This window comes from Mixophyes fleayi, chromosome 5 (genome assembly GCF_038048845.1).
Source record: "Mixophyes fleayi isolate aMixFle1 chromosome 5, aMixFle1.hap1, whole genome shotgun sequence".
NCBI lineage: Eukaryota > Metazoa > Chordata > Amphibia > Anura > Limnodynastidae > Mixophyes > Mixophyes fleayi.
Genome location: NC_134406.1, coordinates 103478092 through 103491207, shown reverse-complemented (window position 1 = coordinate 103491207; position 13116 = coordinate 103478092). Strand labels below are relative to the sequence as shown.

The 13116-nt window shown below is 44.4% G+C and overlaps 1 protein-coding gene across 2 annotated transcripts in view; it reads right to left on the bottom strand.

The window, feature by feature from the left end:
• Positions 1 to 13116, bottom strand: part of COBL (cordon-bleu WH2 repeat protein) — a 329526-nt gene that overhangs the window by 13089 nt on the left and 303321 nt on the right. For both annotated transcript variants that reach the window (XM_075212632.1, XM_075212631.1), the window contains 2 exons: positions 11074 to 11181; positions 10427 to 10747 (listed from right to left, as the gene is read on the bottom strand). In XM_075212632.1, coding sequence (XP_075068733.1) covers positions 10427 to 10747; positions 11074 to 11181 — 429 coding nt within the window. The remainder of the gene's footprint in view (positions 1 to 10426; positions 10748 to 11073; positions 11182 to 13116) is intronic.

Genomic DNA, 13116 nt, shown 5'->3' with positions numbered 1-13116 from the left:
GCTGTGCACAAAGTCAAAAAGGAAATCACTAATCTTATTTATCTATAGTAAGTTAGAATGTAAATGAATACAGGTTAATAGGTTAAGGAGAATAACTTATCATAAAAGCTATACATATAAATATATATAAAACAGAAACAAATGAAATATTAAAGGGGAACTATCATGAAAACATGTTGTGAACATTGTAATATGAATATTTTTTTTATTAACCATTAGTTGAAGCCAGAACGCAGTTAAAATCATGCTAGTGACTGACAGGAGTAGTTATCATTCAACGAGGTTTGCAGGAAATAACAGCCAATAAAGACAAGAGGAGGGTCTTGCTGATCTTGCAGTTCTCCCTCTGTTCCTGCATCCGGATGCCACCCTCCCCCCGGCAACTCTAGTTAGTTAAAGCATTTATGGTTCCTGGTCTCCTGTTTCTCGTTGGCGTTAGGAGAGCATTGCAGTCAGTAGGTTTGCATATGGTGCTGGGTTCATCTAGTCATGGGTCACTACCTCCCCCCGTTGGTATCAACATATGGTTGGTCCGCTTGTAAGGAGGACCCCACGGCCGGTATGTACAGGTTAATCCCGGCAGGTAAGAAGGGGGTGTAGACATGCCACTTGGATAGATTTTAGCACCGGCCAATAGATAAGGTATGATCCTGGGTTGTTAGTACTATGGTCTGACCTTTCCACCGTTATTGGCTTTGCTTATGCTAACTGCCCTGCTCTCGTCCGCCATCCAGTCCTCAGTAGGTCAAATTTATAGGTTCAACTTTAATTTGGTGTTTGTGTGGTTATTTGGTTTAAGTAAGATGTTGTTGTATTGTATGATATGATGGGAACTTCCACGCTATGCATTTTAGTTAAAAAAATGGAAAAATTTGACATCATCTGTGCGATAAATCAGGCATCAGATATTTATTGTAATTCTAAACTTACAGTATATCAGAGGCATGACTTGACCTGTGGAGCTACTCAGAAAAGTTACTATGGGTCAAAGACTCTGATATATTTCTAGGAACCTCACTAAACCTTGTCAGTGACTATCTCCCTCTCTTACTGATGCTTGTCAACTTTTTTCCTCCCCTCTGGGAGATACTGGAGGGGAGGTGAAGTGCAAGTGCGGAACGGGATGTGGCGCAACAAACTGTGTCATGGAGGCCCCATCCTGCCCACTTTACTAGGAAGTAGACAAGATGTGGGAGAACTACCTGGTCTCCCAGGAATCCATGAGACGTACCGGGAATTTGGGAGTCTCCCAGACATTCCAGGAGGCTGAGAAAGTATGCTCTTACTATATAAGGCTTAGGAAAGAACAATTGTGGGGGAGTGACATTTACTTTTTTTGTATGTAAATATTAATTAGAATAGTGACCTTTTAACAAAGCCTACCTATATCATACTCCGGAGTTCATTTCATGTTTAAAGGACACTTACAACCAAATAACTTTCTTCACTTTATTTGTTATCAATTTGCTTTAAAAAAAGTAAATTTCTGGTATGTCAACTGTTTATTGAGTATATATCGATAGACAGATGGATTAAGCAAGCATAGTAGCTAGTTCTAGCTTTTGCCAAAACACAGAGAAAAGTTGGCATGCCAATATAACTAATGTAAAACAATATATAAAAGGAACAAGTGTTAGAAGCAGACAAAGGTAAACTATTGATATTTTTTTAATCCCTTGCCATAAAAGCAAAGTAATTAATTCACTGCTGAGGATTATTGCTTTATTTTGTCTGCCAAGCTGGTATCAGCAAAATACCATCATTATCAAACAGAAATCATGTACTTGCTGATGAAACAATTGCTGCATATTTACAATTGCATGTATAAGTTATATCACTTGTCAGAGCCCAATGACTTACTTCAAAGGAACTTACATTTTGATTGTTCATGCAAGCTAAGTTACAATTTTAATGAAACAAATCAGTTCAAAGTCACAACATAGCTGAACACCAAAACAAAAAGATAAAAGGGTCTATTTATGAAGCTGCGACGAGTTGTTTTTTCCAGAGAATGGCTCTTCTCTGAATACATCAAGGGGTTAAAGAAGCCTTAACCTATTTTCCACTGGTTACTGCAGTCCCCATAGACCTCTATGGGGACAGCAATTTGACCCAATTTAATAAGTCTTGAAAAACTAATGTCATGTCAAGATTGCTTTAGCTTATCTTTTTAATGGGGTCAATTGGCGCCAAAGAGACTGCTCTGATTTACAGTGGGTCACATCCTCCTTTCCGTGTTAAGCTGCCAATGAAAGGGTTTTTGCTTGTTTAGGAGGGGGGATTATACCAGTGCTCGCCAATGAGCCCTGCCATGGTAAATAACAGCGGAACTACATTTTGTATTACTGTGATATGTAGCAATAAAAAATAATAGTTACCGCCGCCCACTAGCCACCAATGGTAAATAGACCCCAAAGTTTAAGAGCACTCTTCCCTTCTGTAACGCAAAGTAACTCCACCAGGCTGAAAATGCAAAGAAAAAAAGTAGGGCTGTTGCCATAAACACAAGTTGTCATGCCCTCATTTATCAGGCAACATAAATATTTCCATTGCAAAAACATTGTGTCAAGTGTGCATGGTGTGTCCCCAAGTACACCCTAATGCACAGCCGCATTAAAGTGCGCATATGAACAGTCCATTTACAACACAGCCTCAGTTGATTTTCTTAGGCGGCCGCTAAACACACAAAATTGATAAAAAATCATCACTCTGTGCCCCTTCATCCACACACTTTGTGCCCTTCATCCACACACTCTGTGCCCCTCTTCATCCACACACACTGTCTGCCCCTCTTCATCCACACAATGTCTGCCCCTCTTCATCCTCACTGTCTGCCCCTATTCATCCTCACTGTCTGCCCCTCTTCATCCTCACTGTCTGCCCCTCCTCATCCTCCTTGTCTACCCCTCCTCATGCTCTCTGTCTGCCCCTCTTCATCTTCACAATGTCTGTCCCTCTTCATCCTAACTGTCTGCCCCTCTTCATCCAAACTGTCTGCCCCTCTTCATCCACACACTCTGTGCTCCTCTTCATCCACACACTCTGTGCCCCTCTTCATCCTCACTGTCTGCCCCTCTTCATCCTCACACTGTCTTCCCCTCTTCAACCTCACTGTCTGCCCCTCTTCATCCTCACTGTCTGCCCCTCTTCATCCTCACTGTCTGCCCCTCTTCATCCTCACACTGTCTGCCCCTCTTCATCCACACACTGTCTGCCCTTCTTCATCCACACACTGTCTGCCCCTCTTCATCCACACACTCTGTGCTCCTCTTCATCCACACACTCTGTGCCCCTCTTCATCCTCACTGTCTGCCCCTCTTCATCCTCACACTGTCTGCCCCTCTTCATCCACACACTGTCTGCCCTTCTTCATCCACACACTGTCTGCCCTTCTTCATCCTTCATTTGACCCTCCATTGCTGTTTCCTTTCACCTTCCCCTGTTTCTTTACTTACCATACTTGGCCTTCTTTCTTCTATTTCTTCTGTCTTATCTTCTTACCAATGCGGCGCCCGGGACCCAGCATCCTCCTCTCTCCTGCCGCTTCTCACTGAATATGTCGTGTGTGATGACGTCACACCCGACATTCAGTGAGAAGTGAGGAGGGAGGAGGATGGTGGGTCGCGGCATCACTGTGACAGCGCCGCGGCACCCGTGATCCGCGGTGCACACTTTGGGAACCTCTGCTCTAGACTATAATAACTAATAGGCCAGCGAGGATCGCTAGCTTTTACTAGCTAGAACTCTCCCAAGTATATCTACCTAACCAACTTTGTCCTTAACATTTTGAGTTAATATTAATATTGATATCAACATCAACACTAAGGGGGCACAATAAGCAACTTGTGTATTAATAATCAACAGTTAACCAAAGGATCCGGAGATAATGTAAAGAGTTCTGAATAAGAAATTTAAGCATATCTCCTTCAAGGATTCGAAACTTTCGCAGGTACTCTCTTTTAGAGCCAATCCACAACATCGCTGGGTGAAATGAAGAAATGTTGTTTTCCATCCGCCGATACCCGCAATCTGGCTGGATATAACATGGAATAATGCAGTTGCAGATCACGCAATCTTTCTAACCTGGGTGAAAGAAGCTCTACTTTTTTGGACTTCCAAAGCAAAGTCAGGAAACACAGAGATAACATGATTATCGTATGTAAGGGAGCCTTGTTGATATACCAGTCTTAAGGCTGTATCTCTGTTTTTGAAGTGGAGGATCTTAGCGATGAAGGTGCGTGAAGGGGCGCCAGGAGGAGGTGTCTGTGGTGGAAGACGGTATGCCCTTTGAACTGTAAAGTGAGGAGAGAATACCTCTCTCCCAATTTTCTGGACTAACCAGCTTTCCAGGAACACATCCGGATTAAGTCCTTTCGTCTTCTCAGGAAGACCAACAAATCTTAAATTGTTGCGCCGAAGCCGTCCCTCAAAATCTGACATTTTTTGTTTACATTGTGTAATCTGAGCAATCAATTCGGTAAACTGATCCTGAAGAGGAGTGGTAGAATCTTCCAATGAGGAGATCCTGTGCTCAGTCTCCTCCATCCGCTCACACATTTTTTGGAGATCATGGTGAAAAAGGGAGAGGTTGGCCTGCATCTCGCCAATTCTGTCAGTAACCTTCATTTCACTAGTAGCTATAGCTAGTAATACAAGCTGTAATGAAGGGGTAATCTCAGGAGGCTGCAGATCAGGCAATGATGGAGGAGTTGAGGTTTGAGTGGCAGTTGCCTCTTCTCTTGAATTTTCTGATGTGGACTGACGAGCATATCGCTCCAGTTTGAAACAAAGGAATATTAGTATCTGCGCTTCACCCAGACAGAGTGTGAGGTGGCTGCCGATGAAATATGGAAAATGAAAGGAGGGGGTCCTCAACCCTCCAGATTAGATACAGAAAGTAAATGTTGCTAGAGGTTAAAATCTCAGCTTCCCAAGGCGTCTGTGTATCAAATGTGGTATGTGGTACAAATGTGTGGCATAATATGATCTGGGGGCACATCTAGAAACCCTCCAACCTAGGTGGTGCAAGTCACAGAGTTTCCCTCTCTAGGTTTCCCTGGGTGCACACCCTAATGTCCCCACGGATGCCCAGTGAACCCCCCCCCCCTCCGTCTCGTCTCCTGCCGCATTCCTCTCCCTGGTCCTCATTGTTCTCCCTCCACCCCAGGACTCTCCCTTTTCCCCTGGACACTTTACTGGACTTACTCGCATTTGCCTTGGATCCACTGAATCCCTCCCCCCTGGACTTGCCAGCGCTCCTGCTCATCACCCTGAAGGCACCAGCTCCTGAGGACTCCCCTGCTCTGGACTAACAGCGAACCCACGCCAGGATCCTACATCTAGTGTTCCCTGTCCTCCCTGCCTGGTATTGTTCCCCCAGCTTTGCCTACTTGTTTTTGTTTCAGCCACTGTCTTTGCCTATTATTTGCCTAGTATTCTACTTTTTCTTACTGCTTCCTAATTGTTTTGCCTGGAAATTCTACTCACTTTATTTTTATTGCTTTTGTTCTACTTATTACCAGTCTACTACTTTACTTTTATCACTCTTGCTCATTTTATTACCAGCCTACTGCACTATTGTTTTGCACCACTGTTTGCACTATTGCACCATTGTACTGCACTATTGTTTGTACTATCGCACCATTGTACTGCACTATTGTTCTGCACCATTGTTTGCCTATTGTTGTCCATACCTCTGCCTCTTCTTTTGGATCCCTCCCCCTGCTTCTTCCACCTTGGTTCTCTCGCCCCTCCACCATCCCTCATCTCCTGTATATCACCATGCCTCCATGCTCCTGTCCTATTCCCATCCTCTCCCCTTGTCCCCCTTCCCACCCCTACCGTAATGCTCCCCCTCGCTCCAACCCTGCCTCTCTCCTCCACATCACTCCCCTTCCCTCCCTCCCCTTCTCCTGTGCCCTCTGGAACTCCAGATCTATCCGCAACAAACTGCCGGCTATCCATGACCTCTTCATCTCCAACTCCTTTAACCTCCTTGCTATCACCGAAACCTGGCTCTCTTCTGCTGACACTGCTTCCACTGCCGCTCTCTCCCATGGTGGTCTCTCCTTCACCCACTCCACCAGACCGGACGACCGTCCAGGTGGGGGAGTGGGACTCCTCCTATCCCCTAATTGCTCTTTTTGGGTCATTCCCTCCGAACCTTCCCTCTCCTTCTCCTCCTTCGAAGTCCATTCCATCCGCCTCTACTCCCCCATCCACCTCCGTGTCTCAGTCATATACCGCCCCCCCCGGCTCCACTTCCCTCTTTCTTTACAACTTCGCTTCCTGGCTTCCCCACTACCTGTCCTCTGACCTCCCCTCTATCATACTTGGTGACTTTAACATCCCCATTGATCTCCCCTCTGACCCTGCCTCCATCAAACTTCTCGCCCTCTCCTCCTCCCTTGGCCTCACACAGTGGACCTCCTCCCCCACCCACTGCCTTGGTCACTCCCTTGATCTTGTCTTCTCTCATCGATGTGATCTCTCTGACTTCTCCAACTCTTCATTCCCACTCTCTGACGACCACCTACTCTCCTTCAATCTGTCCTCTTCCCCTGCCCCACCCCTCCCTAAATCTATCCTTACTAGGCGCAATCTTGACGCTGTTGACTCTACTTCCTTCTCCTCCTCTCTTGAAACCCTACTCTCCCTTCTTCCCTCCCTCCCTGGTCTGCCCTGACCAAGCCACCTCTCTCTATAACCACTCACTCACCACTGCCTTGGACGCCGTCGCCCCTGCCACCTCTGTCTGCCGACGCCCCTTAACTCTGCAACCCTGGCACTCCAAGTTCACCCGCTTCCTCCAGAAGTGCACTCGTGCTGCTGAACGCCTCTGGAAGAAATCTCGCTCCCTGGCTGACTTCCTTCACTTCAAGTTTATTCTCTCCTCCTACTGCTCCGCCCTATCCCTCGCCAAACAATCCTTCTTTAAGTCCCTCATTTCTTCTTAGTCCTCTAATCCCCGCTGCCTCTTTGCCACGTTCACCTCTCTCCTCACCCCTCCACCTCCTCCTATCCCACTCTCCCTCTCTGCTACTGATTTTGCATCCTTTTTCTCCTCCAAAATCGAGGCCATTAGACTTGGTATCTCCTCCTCCCCTTCCTCTCCTGCTTCTCTCCTCGCTCCCCCTTCTTCCCACATCCCACCCTGGTGCTCCTTCCGCCCTACTACGGGCGATAAAGTCAACTCCCTCATTCGTTCCTCTCCCCCGTCCACCTGCCACCTGGATCCCATCCCCTCTCACCTTCTCCGATCCCTCTCCCCCACTGTCTGTGCCTATTTAGCTCACCTCTTCAACCTGTCTCTCTCCTCTGGCACTGTCCCCTCCTCCTTCAAACATGCCCTTATAACTCCTATTCTAAAAAAAACCAATCTTGATCCCACCTCACTCGCCAACTACCGCCCCATTTCACTTCTTCCCTATGCCTCTAAACTTCTCGAGCGAATTGTCTGCAACTGCCTCACCTGTCACCTCTCAGACAATTCCCTCCTTGACCCCCTCCAATCTGGTTTCCGCCCCCTCCACTCCACCGAAACCGCACTCACCAACGTAACTAATGATCTCCTCTCTGCTAAATCCAGGAGTCAGTTCTCCCTCCTCATCCTCCTTGACCCATCTGCAGCCTTTGACACCGTTGACCACCCCCTCCTCTTGCAGACCCTTCACTCTCTCTGTCTCTCTGGCTCTGTCCTCACTTGGTTCACCTCTTACCTCGCCAAACGCTCCTTCTCTGTTTCCATCTCTGGATCTACCTCCCCCCCCTCCGCCCTCCCTGTAGGAGTCCCTCAGGGCTCTGTTCTTGGCCCTCTACTCTTCTCACTCTACACTACCTCCCTCGGTGCTCTCATCACCTCATTCGGTCTTCAGTATCACCTATACGCCGATGATATTCAACTTTACATCTCCTCTCCCGATCTTTCCCCCGCCCTCCTCTCTCGTGTATCTGACTGCCTCTCTGCCATCTCCTCTTGGATGTCCTCAGGCTTTCTCAAAATTAACATTGCTAAAACCGAACTCATTGTTTTCCCTCCGTCTCAGTCCCCATCCCACATGGATCTCTCCATCACTGTCAACAACTCCACTATCTCATCTGTCCCCCAACTCCGCTGCCTGGGAGTCACCCTCGACTCCTCTCTCTCTTTTGCCCCCCACATTCAATCCCTTGCCCAATCCTGTCGCTTCCAGCTTCGCAACATTGCCCGCATCCGGCCCTTCCTATCTCATGAAGCATCCAAAACTATTATCCACGCGCTTATCATTTCCCGGCTGGACTACTGTAACCTTCTCCTCACCAGCCTCCCCCGCTCTCGCCTCGCCCCCCTTCGTTCTACACTCAATGCGGCTGCGAGGCTTATCTTCCTTTATCGCTGCTCCTCTTCTGCCTCCCCTCTCTGCCTTGCCCTACACTGGCTCCCCTTCCCTTACAGAATCCTTTTTAAACTTCTTACCCTCACATACAAGGCTCTCTCCCACTCCACTGCCCCTTACATCTCCAATCTCCTCTCCATCCACACTCCCGCCCAGCCCCTGCGTTCAGCCAATGACCGTCGCCTCTCCTCCACTCTGATCACCTCATCCCACTCCAGAATTCAAGACTTCTCCCGAGCTGCCCCCCTGCACTGGAATGACCTCCCACGGTCCATCCGTTTGTCCCCTAACCTGTGCTCCTTCAAACGGGCACTCAAAACTCATCTCTTCCGCATTGCCTACCACCCTTCCACCTAACCCTCTCTCCATGCTCACTCTCCTCACTCCACTCCTCAGTAGAGGGGAGCGCTTGCTCCCCTCCTCCGACATCCTCTGTGGCTGTCGTCTGTTTACCCTCCCTACAGGATATAAGCTCGTATGAGCAGGGACCTCCTCCCTCCTGTCTCGCTACCTTCTCTTCTGCTCCAACCTCCATACACTTGCCTTGCCTGGAGCCTCTGAAGTCTTGGTACTACTCGTTTATTGTATTGTACTGTTATTCCCTGTACTGTCCATTGTTTGTATTGTGTACATCGCGGCGGAAACCTTGTGGCGCCTTATAAATAAATGATAATAATAATAATAATAATAATAATGAAATGGGCTGCGCATGCCTAGACATAAAGGCCCTATACCTATATCAAAATATCGACTAGTACAACCACTGTGAGATAAAAAAATTCCTTGAAGATTGGATTGAATGCAAAATAAATAAAATCACACAAGAAGAAAATTTAGTGCCTTCTATACAGCTGCTTACCACAGTATGGACAGTATTTCATACATAAAAAGAATTAAGTAAATCTGTTTGATTACAATTCAGCATTTAATAAAGTGAAGGGTAGATCTTTCTTTGAAAATTATTGCAGATGGAGCAATCTTTATTGAACCATTTTAGCTGTTTCATTACAACCTTTCCTTTGAAAATAGGCATGTTTTAGCTATGAGTTCTGTGATATTTGCTCTGTGGTATCCTGCAGAATGTGTACTATGTGTTACCTTGCAGAATGTGAACTATGTGTTACCCTGCAGAATGTGAACTATGTGTTACCCTGCAGAATATGAACTATGTGGTACCCTGCAGAATGTGAACTATGTGTTACCCTGCGGAATGTGAACTATGTGTTACCCTGCGGAATGTGAACTATGTGTTACCCTGCGGAATGTGAACTATGTGGTACCCTGCAGAATGTGAACTATGTGGTACCCTGCGGAATGTGAACTATGTGGTACCCTGCAGAATGTGAACTATGTGGTACCCTGCAGAATGTGAACTATGTGTTACCCTGCGGAATGTGAACTATGTGGTACCCTGCAGAATGTAAACTATGTGGTACCCTGCGGAATGTGAACTATGTGGTACCCTGCAGAATGTGAACTATGTGGTACCCTGCAGAATGTGAACTATGTGTTACCCTGCGGAATGTGAACTATGTGGTACCCTGCAGAATGTGAACTATGTGGTACCCTGCGGAATGTGAACTATGTGGTACCCTGCAGAATGTGAACTATGTGTTACCCTGCAGAATGTGAACTATGTGGTACCCTGCAGAATGTGAACTCTGTGGTACCCTGCAGAATGTGAACTATGTGTTACCCTGCGGAATGTGAACTATGTGGTACCCTGCAGAATGTGAACTATGTGGTACCCTGCGGAATGTGAACTATGTGGTACCCTGCAGAATGTGAACTATGTGTTACCCTGCAGAATGTGAACTATGTGGTACCCTGCAGAATGTGAACTATGTGGTACCCTGCTGAATGGAAACTATGTGTTACCCTGCAGAATGTGAACTATGTATTACCCTGCAGAATGTGAACTAAAGTCTATTCTATAATTATATTAATTAACTATAGTTTACTCTAAAGTTCAATATTTTGCATAATTTGATACATTCTATATATTGTAAAATCTTCAGTGACATAATAAATCGAATTTTTAGCTAAAGTACCTTTTTCAGTCTTGAAGCACCTGCACCAGTCCGGATGGCGTCCAGTAAGGCTTCTCTGGTATCTGTTGAGCTATCAGCAAAGCCTGATGATTGTTTCGGTGCAGCAGCTAGCAGAGTTGGTGGTGGAGGAGGATGCATTAGTGGTGGTGGAGGAGGATGCATTAGTGGTGGGGGAGGAGGAGGCATTAGTGGTGGGGGAGGAGGAGGCATTAGTGGTGGGGGAGGAATGGATAATGTTTTATTTATTCCAAAATCATCATCTTCAAATGAGAGTTCTGTACTTCTCATAGTCTCAAGTTCATCAGATACAGCAGAAGAGATCTACCAGAAAATAGAGGACATACTAATTAAAAAATATTTAGATAAGGGAATGCAACATATGCAGTTTAATGAGGTCGACGATCAGGTGGATGTCTTTTTACAGATGAATCTTTTATTATATAAGTAAGACAAGACAATCACAATCAACATTATTTCTGAAAAATATCTGTTACTGGATAGGATAGAATTTCTTAACTCTCACTACAGAATAAGAATGCTGACAACTGAGATATATTAAGTGCTTATGTGATGTGTTTGTGGACAAATATACTGATGCTAAATATAGTTACCGATGCAGTTGTTGGGTTTAGCATGTTTCCACTTGCCTTTTTAAGCTTTGAGATGCCATTTTGACCCCGAATTGCTGACAGCAATGCAGATCTTTCATTCTCTGGCTCAGCAAACGTCCTGTCTCCTCCATTTGTTGGTGAGCTCTAATGCAAATATATAACAAATTTGTCACACATGAACATTTGAAATGGCTCATTATTTAGATGACACACAATAAAATCATGCTTTAAGAATTCCCATGGTGCAGTACCAAAAAAACAGTCACTGATTCTTTGTGGTTTATTTAAGTGGTGGGACATCTGCAAACCTTGTGAAGTTACATTAATGTCTTAAAACAATTAGGCTATTTCAGGAAATGTAATAATTAGCTGGAAAAAAATCATAAAATAATTGAACAAGAATAAATTAAATAAACATAGCATTTGAAATTCATTTGTCAGACTTTAAGTTAGGGAAACATCTTCGAATGTACTGTGTAGCAACAACAGCCAGACAAGTTAGGTCTCCTACAATTTCAAAAGGTTTTATTACTGTATATAGTAATAGAAACTTTTCTTTCTGGTGTCTACCCAAAATTCCTTTCCTATCCGCCATCTATCCATTCACTTCCTCCCCTTCCTTACAATTTTATTTATTGACAGCTTGTTTATATAGCGCCTACAAATTATGCAATACTTTACAGAGAATACTGTGAATCAGTCCCTGCCACAGCGGAGCTTACATACTATATTTGCTACCGCCACACACTCTAGGGTTAATTTCAACAGAAGCCAATTAATCTACCAGGTGTGTATTTGGAGTGTGGGAGAAAACTGGAGCAAATAGTTTAATAAAAATGTTAAAAAAAAAACTAAAAGAGGAAATAGAAAAATATTTTCATATATTTATAGTATGAAAACATGCTTTAACTAATAAAGCATTTTTTCTAGTGTACAACATCTACTATCAGCATCCTGAAATGGCGGTAGCAATATAAAGACATCGGCAGGACGTGTACCACTGCTATCCATGGTAAATAGGCTTATGCCAGCTATGGGCTTTGTTAAATAGGGAAAATTCTAAATCCTGCAAAACTCCAGTTTTCACAGGCTTTATGACTTTTCTCCCTTTGTTAAATAGACTCCTAAATTCTCTACCACACACATACAGACTCCGTTCCATTTTGTCACAAGCCAATTAGCCCACTAGTATGTCTTTGGACTGTGGGAGCACACGGAAGGAAACTAACACAAACACGGGGAGAACATACAAACTCCACACAGAGAGGATGCTGGCCAGAATCGAACCCATGATCCCAGTGTTGTGGGGCAGCAATGTTAAACAATGTGCCACCATGTTGCCAAACTTAGTATAGAGATCTATATAGAATACACAAACTACATTAAAATGTGTATAAACTCCTGCAAATAATATCTGTATAAATTGTGAACTCCGATACCATCACTTATAATTGGTGAGTTTTGATAAACACTTTAGTGTTTATTAGGTAAACTTGTGTAATGTAAGGAATAGCGCACCCTTACAGTAAATTATTAAGTATTTAAGTCACTTGCGAAATGCATAGTCTGCATACTCTTAAAAGTGTTATGGAATTCCTCAGTGACTTCTAATATCCTTATAATGTACAGAAGGGAGTATCTCATTTGTAAATATACAAAAACCTTTGCTGGTATATGCTTACCAGCTTAGGGGTAGAGAACACTGTCTCCACATACAACGCAGGTGGGTTAGAAATACACTAGGACAGGAAGGACAACAGAATTTCACACAAGCTAACCCATCCAAAATACAAATAAATAAACATTTATTTCAAGTAATTAAAGTTCTCCCATATTTGAAAAATTCTTCAGCGTTACTTACAAATTGGCATACATTTTATTTGATGGAGTTGAAGCGTTTGATTCAGGAGGACGTTTTTAATCATTGAGCAGGGGTGTCACACTAAAATTTTAATTCTTACTGGTGTTTTTCTGCTAAGACTAGATCAAAGTCTAAAACTGATCAGCAAATGCACTATTGTAAAATGCTCCATTAAGAGTGTATGACATGAATTGAATAAGATAATTGGCAAATTCCTT